Raw genomic sequence first — 17,452 nt, forward strand, 5'->3', positions numbered from 1 at the left:
TAGTAACACAGTGACTCTAGCTTTCTTTTGATTAGTCTTTTACATTCTTTTATATTTGAAGTATCTTCATATTTAAAGTGGGTTTCTTATAGACAGCATATACTTGTACTTGTTTTATACACTTAAGAGTATAAAACCACTTATAGTTGTTACTACTACCCCTACGGTGAGATATAAATTTACCATTTTGTTATTTTCTACTCTTCCCAAATGTTCCTTGTGTTCCTGTTTCCTTTCCCCTTGTGGAGTATTTTTATCTCTATTATTGACTAAGTAGTTAATACATCTTTAAATAGCTGCTCTAAGATATGTAATACCTCTAATTTGTCACAATGTACCTTCAGATAATATTCAGTACCTCACGTATAAGAATTTTAATACAATACTTCCATTTCTCTCTCCTACTCTTTGAGCTATGTTTGGTTTTTAATCTACATGCTATAAACCTAATGATACAATCTTTTTGGGTTTAAACAGTCTATTATCATCTTTAAAAAACAAAAATAAAGGAAACCATCTTCCGCGCTGCCCCACGTGGTCACCTCTTCTTCTGGTGCTCTTTATTCTTCCATGTGGATCGAGTTCCCTCCATGAATCAGAACTTTTACCACATGCCTAAATAATGTCAGAACTTTACAACAGTTTAACTCATTTAATCTTCTGTTTTTCTGCCACATCTGTCATTTCCATGTGACATATAAGTCCTCAAAAGTACTCATTGTTTCAAACCGTCTATACATCCTTATATTTAACTATTCATTTACCCTTTTCCACATTCCTTATTCCTTCTTAGAGTCATTCGCTACCACCTGGGATCACTGTCCTTCATCCTGAAAACTTCCTTTACTTTTCTTATAGTTTCTAATTAAACAAGAAGTAAGTGTGTAAGCCAGTGATAACTTCTCCACCTTTTGAGTGTCTGAAAAGGTCTTTATTGCTATTTCAATCTTGGAAAGTATTTCTACAGGATATAGAATACCAGAGTGCCAGTTTTCCTTTCAGTATTTTAAATGTTATTACTTTGTCCTTTGGCTTCTAAGATTTCTGCTAAAAAGTCAGACACCAGTTTTATTACTGTTTCTTCGAATTTAATGTGTTCACCAACCCCACTCCCACCCTGCCCTCCTTGGTTGCTTCTAAGCTAAGTTTAAGCACAATGTGCTTGGGTGTGGTTTCCTCTGTATCCAGATTTGGGTCTGTTCAGTCTCTCTTATTCTGTGCGTTGATATCTTTTTATTAGTTATGGAAAATTTTCAGTCATTACTTCTTCAAATGTCACTTTTGTTCCATTTTTTTTCCTTCTTGTAGGTCTCTAATGATAAATAAAATTTTTCCCCACTGTATCTCACAAGTCTCTTGTACTCTGTTGTCTTTGTCCACCTTATTCAATTTGTTTTTCTCTTGATCCTTCAGTTTCAATAAATCTACTAACTTGTTTGAGTTCACTAGTCCTGTCTTCTGTTAAACTCATCCAATGAGTTAATTTCAGGTATAGTTTTCAATTATACCATATTCATTTGATGTTTGTTATATATTCCAATTCTGTTGATATTCTCCATCTTGTCTTCAATTTTCTTTTAACATATTCATCATGGTTGTTTTTTAAATACCTATTTTCTATCCATATAGAAGAAAAAGGTAAAAGAAGTAGTTATTCTATAAAATGCCATCAGGTTAAGGAGAAAGCTCACCTCCTTACACTGTAGACAGTAAATTAAGTGTCTCATGGGAAATGATGCTTCTTGGAAGGAAGAAAAACAAAGAGGACATGCTAGATTGCAGTCAATGTGTTGTCTGAGAAAAAAATCCTTACCTTTGCTAAGGTTTTCTTGGAGTAAATGTCAGTACGGAGACCAAAGTTCTGCAAATCAATTGGTTTTTCCTTGTTCTTCTCAGGAAAATTTAACATCTGCTGAGCAGCAGGGACCTGTGAATCAGATAAATGATAAATAGCTGTAGTAACCTCTACAAAGTCAAGGGAACAGAGTTTTTAAAGGACTGTTTGATACTGACACTTATTAAACCACTCACTCCTGGTATAGACACTACAAAAAAAACAACTAATACGTTCACACTACACTTCTAATAAAATTCCAACACATGAGAAACATTTTTCTGTCTTTTTAAGTCACAGAGAAAAATAGACAACAAATAGTGTTAAATATGATCTTCCATTCACAATGGAGGACAATGTATAGCTTAGATTCATGCTCTTCAAATTAATGGTGTACATAATGTGACTGACATAACGTATTGAAGAACATGTGTATGGATGTCTACTTTCCAAATGTTATGAAGGGGAAGAAGTTTCAAATAGTTTAACAATCTGCTCGTTTAATTAGTGTTTTTGAAGACAGAAGTGAACTAAGGGAATCCTGAGTATGTATGAAAATCTAACACGTGACAGAATAAGGCACGGAGTCTCAGGATTGATGGCGGAGCATTACCTTGAGCACAAAATAGTCTTACAGACTCGAACATTTACAACAGATAAAAACAGACAAAATCTACCAGCTAAACAACAGCACGATTACTGGACAAGAGCAGTAATTCCTGAACGTGAATGCCAGAAGTGGAAGTCTGTTACCTGAAGAAAAGGCAGCATTAGCTTACCTGAGGCGATCGAAGATGCAGAGGCACGAGCCCAGAGGGGGTATCAGCCAATACATTGAAATGAGGAGTAGGAGGAGGTCCCATTGCCATGGGCCGGCTTTCTGGATCAACTTGGTAATTAACAAGCCCCCACTGCTCTAAAAAGGCATGAACCCTAAAGAATAAAGCTGAGGGTTAAAATCTGGAGAATGTACTTCATCTCCTTCATAACCATCGTCATATTTCAATTAAAAAAACCAAACAAGTAAACATGTTCTCTGTAGGCTATGAACCATCAAAAAGTAACTGACAATTTCGGTTTGTTGAATGAGGGACAATTTCTACAAGCTCAAAATAATGTTGACAATATAGCACCTCAAGACCTAGTACGAAACCTAATCATTTCGGTCACAGAAACGAGAGTAAATGCTCCGTTCGACCCATGCTGCGAACGTGGTCGCGCCCAGTCCACACTCACAGGACAGCCACCTTTTGGTTTGTTTCTACAGAAAGACCTTGGGTGACTCACTTCCTGCCCAACCTGCTCTCCGCCTCTGTCATTTGGTAATTTGACTTTAAGGTAAGATTATAAAATCTTAGAGGGAAAAATTCAAAGTCTTACAAATATGCAATCCCTAAATAAAAGACGTAAGATTAAGTTATTTTTATTAACCAAGAAAACATCCAGTTCAATCAACGAAACATCCGACAGGAAGTCCCAGGGGCCGCCTGCCTGGGCGCCTAAGAGAGGCAGGCACTTACCTCATCACAGCACACACGTCCCCAGTCAAGTTCCTTCGGCAGGCGGTGCTGGTCAAATACTCTTGGGGGTTTAGGCGATAGGTGTCAATCATAAAATTTCGATATGCCAAGTATCTAAAAAGCAATGGCAAAATTCTTAAGGTGGACACACATCCTTTCAGAAATAGTAACTCACAGAGCTAAAAATCAGCATAGCCCTCACAGCCAAATACAACAAAAAGTTATCGCACCATTCCAACAGTGACGTCATACTGAGTCTTTACCGTCAACAAGTGCAGACGGAGGTAGCTGCCGGCAGCCCCCCGTTACTCAGATTGTCTCCCTAATCACAGTCGGCCCTCTGCATCCGCAGATTCCCAACTGCAGAAGGAAAAAAGTTTCTGATCCACAGATGGTTAAACCGGCAGAAGCGAAACCTGTGGATACAAAGGGCCGACTGCACAGGGTTCGGCCACATCCTAGTTTCAGGGATCCCTCGGGGTCTTGGAACATACCCCCTGCAGATAAGGGGTACTGTGCCATGCATCTAGCATTTACTGTGTGCCACGCACGGTTCTGAACACTAACTCATTTAACCCTCACAATCTCTCTATGGAGTATGGTCTGTTATCATCCCTTGTATAGAAGAAAATAAAGCCCTGAGTGACTAAAGAATTTGTTCCAGGCCACAGACTGGTGGGAAGGATGAAGGTGGAATTCAGCACAGACAGTGTGGGGCTCCTGACCTAGGCGGCATCTGGTTTCTGCACGCTTCCTAGAGTCCCACGGAGATGTGGCTCTGGCATGGCTACATACCTTCCACCCAGCAGTTGTTCAGAGATCCCAACCAGGCAATGAGTAGAAGCCACGAGGCCAAACTCAGAGGTAACACAGAACGTATGTTTTTTAAAAAGAAGAGAGCGCTGGTGGGTGTGGCTCAGTGGACTGAGCAACAGCCTGTGAACTTAAGGGACGCAGGTTTGATTCCCAGTCAGGGCACCTGCCTAGGCAGTGGGCCAGGTCCTCAGTGTGGGACGCACTAGAGGCAACCACACATTGATGTTTCTCCCTCTCTCTTTCTCCCTTCCCCTCTCTCTAAAAATAAGTAAATTTTTTTAAACCTTTTTAAAAAATAAAAGAAAAACAAATCTGGGGTCAGAGCAGATTTCACAATGTACCCAAGTATTTTTGCCACAAAATACTTAAAACAAGTGTTAAGAAGCTAGGGACCAGGCAAAAGTTCTTGCCACAGAAGGCTGGCAGCCCGAGGTTAGCTACATCGGATTAGAAAAGGTACCCTGCTCAGGAAGGGTCCTGTAAAAGCACGGGTGGGAAAACACAGACTGAGAGGTGAATTTACAAAGTAAAACAGGCAAAGTGCTACACTGTTCTTTTAAACAGAAGACTCCCAAGGACTGTAAGTCCTTTTATATCCTGCCAATAAGCAAATTAGGTGGACTAATATACCATGTCTGAATAGATGGAAAAACTACTGGGGAAACTAACAGGGTTTCTTTTGCCAAACCTCTGACTGGTTCCAAATGACCCCTTACAGCTTTGCTATAAAAATGTTGACTTTATCTTTGACATCTAAACTTAGAATCTCTTAACTATCTTGTACAATCTAACACCAGCATATATTTAGCACTCAGTTATTCATACTATGCCGTGTGCTTTATGTGGGAAATTATCCTTCCCTAACAATCTAAAGAAGAGACATCTATTTTGCAGTTACATGTGCACAACAGACAATGGACTAACATCATGAAGATAATACATGGAAAACTATTTATAGAATAATAGATGTGGGTTTATTTTAGAGGCAAGACTTTCAGAAGTATGTATTTAACGGTCACCAGGCAAAAACAAAAATACAGCCTAACGAACTTCTTTCCAATAAAAGTTTTTCTATTTCCAATGGAAAAGCACAACAATTCTTTATACAATGAAGAGCAATTCATATGGAGCTATATCAGTCTATTTGGCATTCTTTTAATGACTAGTCATTCATCAGGAAAATAAGATAAAAATTCCATTTCCTCCTAGATTATTAAATATAAATATCTATAGTTGATAACACATATGTACACACAAGGTGGGAACTGTTAGAAAGTAACCTGAACAAATTTTAGTGCAAAATCGTTACTGAATTCAAGCTTTACTTGCAAGAACTAAGATGTATATAGTTCAAGGTTGAGGGGAAAAAAAATCTGAAACAATTTACTTTAGGGCAAGAAATTCTGTGCAGCAGAAATATGAATACTGTTCTGAACAGAATAAGATATTTGCAAACTTCCACACATTAGCAAACATTAGCTCAGAAGTGCGCTTTAAGAACCTCCTGCCAAACACACAGACACATACACTCTTCCTAAATACCGGTCCAAGTGTAACGGTATCAAGATTACATCTTTATAGGCCACTCACATCTCTGGAGTCTTGGATTTGTTTTTCCCATTGAAAAACTCTGGAAGAGCACGCCGTTCAATCACGTGAATACTGAAAAGGAAAGAAAGAGGATTTGAAGAACTCTTTGAAAAATAAAAATCTTAAAATTTGACCTAAGTTTATTCCATTTTCAATGTAAAACTGAGAAATCTAAAAACTGAGCATTACTTGCAAAAATTAATTGGGTTGCACAAGTTCCTATGTAGTAATAGCATATAATAAAATTTAAAAACTTCCCTTTCTCACCCCTAATACTTACTGTTGTTTTTCTATTCCTATAACCCAATTCAAAAAATGCTGTCAACATATTGAAAGCTACAGATTTCATTATGCTGTTGCCATAATACATCATGACTAGATGATGAGCTACAAGACATAAAGGGTTCTTTGGAAATTGGCTACCAAAAGTTACAGTAGTTGGCATGGCAACAAACAGGTAAAATGAATGACGGGCCAGAAGACAATGGAATTTGTAATGAATTTCTCGGGCTCTTCACATCACTGCACTTTTTGACCAGTCCTCAGAAACTCTGTGGTGAATTGAAATATTTCTGCAATTTACTGCTTTTTAACGAAATCACAGACCTAATTTTAACATTTAGGTGAAGGCAATGACAATTTCATACAATGTTATGGGTGATGGCGTAGAGACCACTTAAAATCCTCATGCCCACCGCATCGTACAAAAACCAACCGTGTGCCCAGCACAAACGCCTGAACACTAACACTAATCCGTGTGTTTCTCATGACACATCTTAGTTTCCAGTTGCTTTCCAGATATGCAACATGTACTAATCACACAGAAAGAGCAAATCAACAGTCTGGGACTGTAAGTAGAAGCATTTATGCTTTCATCATTTGGAATCATTTTAACTGTCTGAACTAGACTTAGAGTGCTTAATACCATAAATGCCAATAAATTACCAGCAAAATTAAAAAGATTAATTTCTAAGAGGAATGTCATCTATACACATGTGGGCACGCGCACACACACCGTGGCTTTCCAAGTTTTACTATAAAAGGAACTGCTACAAGCAACTAATTATATAGTTTTATATACCTCTCACTGTTTTACCTGTTACAGGTTTCAAAGAGCCCACAAAAAACAACTTCACCAAGAACAAAACAGACCAGAATGTCTCATGCCAAGCACTTTCTTTTTGAAATCTACATTTGAAGTACGGGCAGCTGAATCTGTAGGTTCTGAGGAAGAGCCGTGAGTGGAAGGAGCGGGGTGTTCAGAATCAGAAAGCCCGAGTTCTTCTACTAGCTCTGCCACTGGGCGACACTTCAGCCGATGCAGCAGGTCTTGCATCCACCACATAGGGCCGTGGCTGACACAGCCACTAGCCACCTAAGAGCGTGCTCTGTGACCCACAATGGTTATCGTGCAAAAGGAATTGCTCCTGTACCCTAGGAAATCCTACAAAATTATATACTGTTATGACTTTCCGCTCTTTTTAAATTTTAGAGGAACACTAGTTTCTCAGGTATGTCTTAAGGCATTCTGAATCTTAACATGTAGTTACAAATAATAATGAGACTGAGACACAAGTTTAAAAATAATTTAACACGATAATTGATGTAAAGAAGACCGTTTCAAAGAAGAGCTATATAATTATTCTGTGTTCCAGCTTTACTTGTTCAAAACATTTATGAAAAGCACTGAGAGTTGGTTTTAAATGCATGAGAAAAAGTTTCAATATTATAGCCATGCCTTGTGGTTTTGGACAAAAACAAAATATAGCTCAGTGAACCATCTACCCTATTCTTTTATATTAGCTTCTAAAAGCTTCTAAATTATGTTTGTGTATATGTATGCGTATTTGAAATCACACCTATCCTTAACGAACAATAATGCAATAACCATTGAGAGCAAGCGCAGTATCTGAACAGGACCGCAAGATTCTGAGCGGGGGCAGCCTCACTGAAGTACACAGCCTTCCAAGAAAAGTACCTTAAAAGACGCTAACATCTCTTTGAAGGGCAGTTGTAAATTTTGGTACACATATTTAAAAATAACAAACCAAACAAACAAAAAGAGCCTGATACATCGCAGTCACATCTCATAAATAATCCATAAATCTGCGACTCCAGCTATCTCGACCACGCATGCTGCAGTGACGCCACAGTGGGCGTGGTGACAACAGGAAGGAGGCACAAAAGGTCTGTTCTCTTGAACTTTTTCACATGCCAGGGTTGGAATGTGAAAAGTCTCCAAATGTTAACATATTTCCGTTAAAATGAAGGTATTATTGGACAGTGAACTGAGTCTTCTGTATACATCCCCTTAATGTTTTAAAATCATACAATAAACACCAGTGTTTTATCATTACTAAATATTTAAGCATTTGCCTGTCTGAATAATGACAAAATGTTCCAGATCACAAAAACTGTACACCACCATCTACTTTCCATCTTGAAATTGTCTTGAAGGGCACTTCCCTGAGTTCACATGGAACCATGTTCCCCCTCTCTCCGTCCAGTGTGACAGTGACAGGGAAGTGGGGGCTTGGGAGGACACGGCAGAGTGTGATTTCAAGGAACGCCTGCCCACGCCTAAGGAAGGTGTTCACAGGCATAAGAGGCCCACTTACCAGTTGTAATCAAACCATGAAGCATAGCTGGGGATAATAATATGGTTGGTCTGCTCTGTCACATTATCTTCACCGGGGTCAACGGGTCGGCTCTGATCGCCTTTGCTGGGGTCTTCGTCCTCCTGTAGAAAAGAAGCCAAAGTTCTGAGAAAGAGAACTACAGAGAGAAACACAACAGCTTTCAAACTTCCGATACTACGCCTCAGAAAATGAAGCTGTCTGATCTAACTTCAAGAACCAGGAAAATAAATTTCAACTGAGAACAGTCTTTCACAATTTTTAAGGTTCTTTCACAAGATGTCCAGGTGACAGCAGATTTTATTCTTGCCATTTACAATACGTATCAGGTAAATGTCTCATAGCAAGATTAAACTTTAAGTTAAAGAAAGGCTGTTTCTATACTGAGGAATTCACACTCACAGCCCAAAACTTTGTTCACAATAGCTTGTTTCTTACTTGTCTACTTTTACCTGACTAATACCACAAATCTAAATGACCAGTTCTCAAGTTATTTGTACGGAGCTGACTCAGGGACTCTAACAAGGTGTAACGATAAGGCTTCCCCTATCCCAAAGATTTAACACTAAGTATCTGCTACCAACTATATGGGCATTATTTTACTTACTCCTGACAACAGCAGCAGCAGGTACTATTTATCACCTGCTTTGCAGATGTGAAAATGATGCACAGGACTAAATTAGAATCAAGATAAAACTGCAGGTAGTCCCACCAGAGGGCCCACAGCCTCAATCACTCCCGCTACTAAAAATTACCTCATTTATATCAGAATATAAATTATGGAGGCTTTGCCAAAGATTCCACCGAAAAACCTGGTTTTGCTAATACAGTAATTTCAAAATCACTGCTTCCTCTGGTACCCTACCAGGGAAGATGGATATTTCCTTTCGATAAAACTTTGGGGGTCAAGAAACAAATTATTTTGGGGGTGTGTTAAAAAGAAATGTAAAAATCATAATATTTCTAATAGAATATTTCTAAAGGCACTGCTAATTCAGTATTCCTAGTGTTCAATACCTAGGACCCTTAGAGTTCCTCCGGCCCCAGGCCTGGCTCAATCATTACCTTTCCTCCTGTTGTAACTGCGTCTTCATCCTGTTCATCTGTAAAAACCAAAACACATCATTTACTTAGAAAAGCAGGTAAAGCTGTTTGGATTACTTGGAAACGTTAAGATTCAGGTAACTGACAATAGAGAAAAGAAAATGGGACATTAAAATGAATTCACGTAGAATAATTCAGTAAATTAGAATTTGTACACAGAAGCACAGAGGCGAGTAGAAATTCAAAGCATAAATAAAAATTTCCAACAATTGGGAATTTATAATTAATTACTGCTTGGGCTACTATCTTAGTCATGATCTTGCTTAATAATAGGTAAAAGGCTTGATTATGGCTCTTGCCTCCTGAGGTTTGGTGAAATGAGTAATGGCATTTTGGATCCCAGAGGAAGCATATAAAAGTGAGGAGTAAAGAAAGAGGTTATAGTCATTCCCCACAGACAAAGTCCTGGTAAGAGTGTTAATACCTTCTGAGAATAGGGGACTCCAGGACCTAAATGCTGGCCTTGCAGAAGAACCGGAGCAAACCCACGTGGAATTTAGAGCAGGCAGCCGGGGGAGGGGGGGGGAGGGTAAAGGGGGGATAAATGGTGATGGAGGGAGACTTCACCTGGGTTGGCGAACACGCGATACAGTGTACATGCAATACAGACGATGTGCTGTGAAACTGTCCACCTGAAATCTGTGGAGTTGTTACCTAGTGCCACTCCCCAAAATTCTAAAAATAAACAAACTAGGCAGATGATTTCCACTGTGGAAAGTGAAAGTGCTGGTGTGATAAGGGTAAGAGATTCTGGCACAAATAATTATATTAAGTTCCAGGAACATTTTAAAAAATTGCTGTGACTGTTGGCAGGGACTAAGGCACCGCAAAGTTCAAAGAGGGCATGGGAAAGTTGTTTTTTAAAAGTGTTCATTTACAAAATTCCAAGAATCTGCTAGTTGAAAAGCCCTAAGCAGGCCGTCTGGACCAGGGGACAGGAGCCTGCAGTGCACAGGCCAGACCTGGCCACCGCCTCCACTGCAGGGGCCCTGGGAGCCCGATTCCCATTCCTGGCCAACGGCCGCTGACGAGGGCGCTTCCCTGAGCCTAGACAGCCCACAGCAGCTCGTGGGGAACTCCTGCTTCACCTCTGCAGCCTGGAATCGTGATGCTTGCTAGGCAGGGGATACCCTACATAACCAGGGCCCCCTAAAAAGCCACTGGTCACAGATCCTCTACTGTGCTTCCCTGGGTGAAAACGGATCGGATGGGCCGCCGCATTTTCGTTGCTGTAGGAAGAGTGCTGTGTATGACCCACCTAAAAATAACTGCACCCTTGCTGTGCCCTGTCCCCTTACGATCTCTTTAGGCTTCCTATGCCGCTGATACATGTGCTATCTTTGAGTGAGCCTGGATGCTGGATTCCGGGACGCCTTCTAGAGAATCTCCAAACCTGGGGATGGCCTCCCAGAGTCCCGTTACACATGCAAGTGACAAACAGTTTTCATTTTAAATGGTTGAAAAGAAAATCATAAAACAATATATAACGACACATAAAAAGGAACTGAAATTCAAATTTCAGTGTTCATAAATAAAAGTGTTATTGAAAGCCATGATCATTTGTTTTATGTATCACCATTTGCATTACAATTGCAAAGGTGATTAGCTGTGAGATACCTCTGCCCACAAAGCCTAAAATGTTTACTACCTGGCTCCTTTCAGAAGTTTGCCAACCCCTTCTTTGGAACAGATGAGCAATACACAGATGAGCAATACACACTTCTACAGTATCAGCAGTCCACTGAGGGTCTTGGAATGCATCCCTCCATGGATGTGAGGGGATTACTCTATTATTGACTTAATCTCACCTTTATATAAACTGTCATCAAACCAACTTTTTTAAGTCTCACTTTCTACATTATGGCAGCTGAAGAATCCATCAAATCAAATATTTAGTATATGCTGAAAACACTAGGTTCTCCCTTGATTTTACAAGAGAAGTAATCAAAATTATTACTCCATATATAGCTCTCAGGAATACAGATGTTTAAAACTATCCCAATCTTTTTATTTTTAAGTTTTTACTTATTTTAAGAGACAGAGAGGAAAGGCGAGAGAGAGAGAGGGTGAGAGAGAGAGAAAGAGAGAGAGGAACATCAATTTTTATTGTTTCACTCATTTATGCATTCACTGGTTGATTCTTGCGTGTGCCCTGACCGAGAGTCAGACCTGCGACTTTAGTGCATCAGCACGATGCTCCAACCAACTGAGCTACCTGGCCAGGGCCTAAAACTAACTGAATTTTTAAAAACTGGAACAAGTGACTACACTCCTCTCTTCTTCCCTCCGAGCACATCCAAAAATTATACCTTACTTTTTGTATAATTTTTACAAATAAGGTATAATTTTACCTTACAAAAAGTACCTTCCTTACTTGTGAAAATGTACACTATAACTTGAAAATACTAGAAAAATATGGGATTCTCATTTTAAACTGTTTAGAAAACTTAGGGTTGGTTTTAAAGTATTAACAATCAACAGATTTTGTTCTAAAGATGCAAATTCAATTTGCACATGTAAAACAAGCGTCTCGGAGAGGTTATAAAAAGTGCTTTAACTACAACAGTGTCTTTAAAACTCAGAAATTCTGATTTAGGTATAACAGCACCACCTTTGCTAATTTGCAGTAACAGAGCACACTGTGAGAGAAGGGCTGATCACCAAAAAGAACGGAAGGCAGGAAATCAGATTTCCTAATATGCTAGCAAACCAAACCACAACGGTACAAAAGGCAGCTGCAGGTAGTGTCTGCTGGAAAGCACAGCCTCTGAAAGCAACACCTCTCAATAAAGACAAAGACAGTAGAGGAGCTGATATAGTAAGACAGAAAACAACACAGAAGGTACAGATTTTTTGGTTTTTACCTAGATCGGCTACAGTTCCTCCTTTAACAGGTGTATTTTCACTATCTTTCTTTGGATTTACTAGAAGAAAAAAAAGAATGATGTTTTAAGGGGAAAGTTCTACTTGTTTTAAGAGGAAACAGAATATGATTTAAAAATTCATGAATCTCGCTGCAGATGCTCCATCGCTCAGTCCTCACCTTCATGTAAAAACCACAATCCCTGCGGAAAAGCAACCCACTCAATGTGACTGATGTGCTACAACTGTAATTAATTACCAAAGCACCAAAACTTTTTCATCATAAAAGTAAAGAATATAGAGCAAAACATAAAAAGAACGTTTAATCGCTTTCCTAAAAGTATGTTATTAGTTTTTTTTGTGCATTTGTTGATTCCCATTTTTGGGCCATTCATCCAGACAGATAAACTGAGGGAAAACTGGTACCTTTTATACAATCTATGTGACTTTGAAACATATGCTGAGGACTTAAAAGTCTTATATAAACATTATTCATTCTGTCCTTAGCTCTGTACTTTTCTCATGTGACAGTATGCCTGTGTGGTATCTCCATGTAAAAATTTTTAGTTACATCACTTTCACTTTTAACAGATCCAGTGTCTGTGTGTAGATTATAAAGTAATTAGCCCTATACTGACTGAAACTATTCTACAGGGAACATTTTTTACAGTTATCATATACATGTACATAATTATTTAAGATGGACTCTGAAATTAAACTGCTACACATTTCAAAATGTAACAGATACACCCAAATTTTATTAAGCGACTTCACCAATTTACACTTCCACCAATAATATTCGGGAGTTCCTACTTTCTCAAAACACTTGTATTTTAAGAATCATCTATTTTCTAAGTTTTGAAAATTTGATGAATGAAAAGTTACTTCAATAACTTACCTATCCCTGGATAAATGAGGTTAAGAATCTTTTCGCACATTTATTGGCCCTCTATTTTTAATAAAATTACCAGCACACAACACTTTGCCCTTTACTCTTTGGGGTTTTAAGACTCTTTATACATATTTAGGGTTCTAATTCCTTGCTTAATGGGTAATGAATATCTTCTCCAAGGCTACAGTTGCTTAAAGCACATTAGTGTTTGAAAAAAGTTACTATTATACTTTTCTTTGGATTTTTTTTATACTTAGTACTTTAATCTACCCCAAGTTTAAATTCTATATATGATACAAAAAATATTAAATTTTACCAAAAGTGTTTATGAAACAATTTGATCTTTTGCAAAATGACTTGCATCACCAAATTCACAATAAATGAAACTCATTATCATATGTATACATGGGTCTATATTTAAATTGGCCATTCTATCCCACTGATGGGTTCAGCCATTTCTGTGTCCAAACCATACTATATAAATTATTAGCTTTACAGATTAGGTATCTGTTAGGACTACCAATACCTTCACAGCTCTTTTATTTCAAATAAAAATTTTTATTATTTTTATAAATAGTCTCTTCCATATGACCTTTAAAGAACATCTGTATGGTCTATAGTGCCCAATTGTATACAATGCAATAATTTCTAGAAATGCTTATAACATATTATAGATGACTATATTTTTCATTACAAAAGACAGGAGGAAGCATAAATTATTTTATGGTAAATTTCATACATTTTTATCTCAACTAGATAGTAGTGACTCTAAATACAGTTCAAAAATTAAGGATGTATCTCGTAATACCTACAACCACCACTATGAGAAAATTAGCTACAAAAACAAATAGGGAATAAGAAAATCCAGAGACAGAAAGTAGAGCGGTGGTTTCAGGGTACGGGGTGGGGGTAGGGTGGGTATTTTGGATCTCAGCAGGCGCTGGGGTTCTTTCCAAGGGAATGTAAATGTGCTGGAATTAAAAGAGCAGTAATAGCTGTACAACATAATAAATATACTAAAAAACACTGACAAATACACTTTTTAAATGGTGATTTTTACCCTGTATAAGGTACGTATTAATTAAAACTGTGATATATATTTTAAAAAAAAACCTGTAAGTTTTACTAGAAAACAAAACAGTGGAACTAAAATAGAAAATTAAAACTAGTGGATTAAAACAAAAGAAGTGAAGAAATAAGAGAGGAACAACAACAAAAAAAATAGCATGATCATAGACTTAAACCCAACCACACTAGTAATTATGCTGCATTTGAGTGGATTACACAGTCCAACTGAAAACAGAAAATGTCTAAACTGGGTGGGAAAACAAGCCTCAGTAATGTGCTATTTAAAAGAAAAATGCTATGAACAAACAGGTTGAAAGCAAAAGAATGCAAAAGGGATGTAAGTTGAAAACATAAAGCACAAGGAAAAAGGAAGGGCAATATAAGGCTGTTGCATGAAGTCCTCAGTACAACTGAGGACTAATAAAAAAAAATACAATGTAGAAGTAAAAAACCAAAGATGTGGCTAGATGATGCCTCATTATCAAAGAGCTCAGACTTCAAGATCAGCACTTCTATGGCACACAGAGCCATGACACCAGAGAGTCACACCACTGGGAGAACATGATGATCCTAAATGCACGTGCCCTTAATTAGCAGAGCTTTAAAGCAAAAAAAAAAAAAAAAAAAAAAAAAAAAAAGAGAGAGAGAGAGAGAGAAAAGAAAACATACAAACAAAAACCAGGAGTAAAAGTAAAATTTGACAAATCAACAATCCCAATTAAAAGGGTATAACATCCTCTTTCCAATAACTGATTTAAGCACATTAAATTGTACATAGATAAGCACTCCACTTTTTCTTACACAGAATCATATGCTGATTCTGTTGGAATTTTAAAAACATGAATTTTAAGGCATTACTACATTTAGAGAACATTTTGGTCACAGTGCACATTCTCAATAAACAAATACCAAAAGTATACCAAGAGATGGGGAAAGAGGAATTTCATAAATATCAACATTAAGAAGGGGAATCTATTCATAAAGTGGAGAAGCAGGGGCGCAGAGCGAGAACTCAACCACCACATGGCACAGCAGGAAATGATGCGATCACGTCGACACTCTGAATCTGGGCAGAAGAATACAAACCGTTTTTTGGAAGTACCACTTCCTCTATGTTGGGTACTGGTGTTGGGTCTTCCATATCCTTGGTAAGATCTTCTTGCTCATCTTCCTCTTTCTGACTTCTGCGCTTCCCATAAAGACTAGCTTGCCTAAAGCATACAAAAATATATGGAAAAAAACCAAGAGTATTACAATTGCTTATAGCAAACAATTTCAGAGGCTTTGCCTTCCTTGTTCTCAGAATTGATGTTCAGAATCACTTTAAAAGACAAATAAAATTAAAAAATTAGATATACTCCCCAAATCACAGCCAAAAGGAAAATAAAAGTCCCCCCCCCCCACAATCACAGCCAAAATAAAAGTTATTAGGCGTAAGAAACGAACACTGCAATCCAACTACACAAACTGCAGACCATACCCTAAGAGAGGCTTAAATTACTGTTAACAAGAGAACATCTGCAAAGGAAATATGGCATGTATTTTTCTCAGATTATAAACAATCACTTACATAAAAAATCTTGTCAAAGACATGAAAATTATTTTTTTGGCTCTTTGAATCATTCAAATACCAAGGAGTGCAAAGCAGAATCACTTAGGATGATACTAATTTGGTACTAATTCTTTTTGTAAAAATTGCCGTTGCTCTTTCACCAATTCAATCAAACTGATACTCATTTTTAAAACTAATACATGCCAGAATGCATGTTCAAGTTCAAACAAGAATGGCCTGATCATTGGTTGAGTGTCATTCTGCAAAGCGAAAGGTCACCAGCTTGATTCCTGGTCAGGGCACCTGCCGGGGTTGTAAGTTCTGGTTCCTGGTTGGGGTGTGTGCAAGAGGCAATGCAATGCGAGAGGCAACCAAGTGATGTTTCTCTCTCATGAATGCTTCTCTCCCTCTCTTTCTCCCTCCTTTCCCCTCTCTCTAAAAATAAAAAAAGAAAGTTCAAGCAAGAATGGAATGATTTCTTACCTTGAGGAATTACAAGGGATACAGGACAGAAATCATTACCTAATTCATTTACTGTGATGCATACCAATATGAAGAAATGAATAAGAGTATCAAGAAAATAAAGCTCAGAGTAACAGTCCAAGATTGAAGCTGACAGTTAAGCTGAACCTTGGGAACTGTAACAAGTCATAAAGGAGGAGGCAATGGTTCGGAATGATACGTAAAGGCACAGAGACATAAGGAAAAAGTACCTCGTACTGGCAGGGAGTGGGCAGAGACCTACGGTACACTGACAACTGGGAGGGGCAATGGAGAAGCATGTGAGGGGCCAGCCCACGTCCTCACCCTGCTGAGGGAACACTCCAAATTCTCTTCTAAGAGGGGCGACATGTTGGCAGACGTATGACTGAGGTATACATGTTAAAATTTTCAAATAAAGATTACATGACAATTTTTTAAAGGCCTAGGAACCTAAAGGTGGTGGGGAGATAAAATATGGAAGAAAAGATGCAGGGAAGGTGAATAAAACCAATATTTGGAAAAGAGATTTCAATGTGTTTTGGTCAAACACAGAACCCCTAAGGGAAAACTTAAAATGAGCAAATGCCTTCTCATTAGATGGCAGATAGAGGCCTTGGCCAGGTCGCCCAGTCAGTTAGAGCATCGTCCCAATATGCGGAGGTTGTGGGTTCAATCCAGTCAGGGCACACATAAGATTCAACCAAAGAATGAATAAGTAGAACAACAATCTCTCTCTCTAATCAATTAAAAATAAAAAGGCAGATACAGTCAACTAAAGGAGAAGAATCATTTATTTTGGGAAATGCAGTTTGGTGGGTTTTACACTCAAGAGTAGAGGCTCCGTGCCACCACCGTGAGCCCCTCAATGCTGCATCTCAGTTTAGCGACCACTAGCATCCTGGCCCCACACCTTAGTCCTCGAGTGGGAAGAGGGGCACACCCAATTTCAAACGGACTTTGCAAGGGCCTCAGGTTGCTCTGCAATTTCTGAACATCTTGATTCAGATTCGAAATTTAAGAAATAACGTTACCTCCAATAGTAACTGAAGAAAAAAAATCTGCTTTTATGGTTTTAATTTTTATGTCACAATACAT

General features: G+C 38.3%; 1 protein-coding gene across 2 annotated transcripts in view; it reads right to left on the bottom strand.

The window, feature by feature from the left end:
- The window catches only part of SMARCC1 (SWI/SNF related, matrix associated, actin dependent regulator of chromatin subfamily c member 1), a 112,369-nt gene that overhangs the window by 53,618 nt on the left and 41,299 nt on the right, over positions 1–17,452 (bottom strand). For both annotated transcript variants that reach the window (XM_054594632.1, XM_054594633.1), the window contains exons 11-18: positions 15,409–15,533; positions 12,365–12,424; positions 9,462–9,499; positions 8,379–8,500; positions 5,761–5,832; positions 3,355–3,468; positions 2,614–2,767; positions 1,814–1,927 (exon numbers count right to left, since the gene is read on the bottom strand). In XM_054594632.1, the coding sequence (XP_054450607.1) occupies positions 1,814–1,927; positions 2,614–2,767; positions 3,355–3,468; positions 5,761–5,832; positions 8,379–8,500; positions 9,462–9,499; positions 12,365–12,424; positions 15,409–15,533 (799 nt within the window). The remainder of the gene's footprint in view (positions 1–1,813; positions 1,928–2,613; positions 2,768–3,354; positions 3,469–5,760; positions 5,833–8,378; positions 8,501–9,461; positions 9,500–12,364; positions 12,425–15,408; positions 15,534–17,452) is intronic.

The sequence above is a fragment of the Pteronotus mesoamericanus genome, unplaced genomic scaffold (assembly GCF_021234165.1).
Source record: "Pteronotus mesoamericanus isolate MK-2021 breed Mesoamerican mustached bat unplaced genomic scaffold, CSHL_Meso_final scaffold_533, whole genome shotgun sequence".
NCBI classification, from domain to species: Eukaryota; Metazoa; Chordata; class Mammalia; order Chiroptera; family Mormoopidae; genus Pteronotus; species Pteronotus mesoamericanus.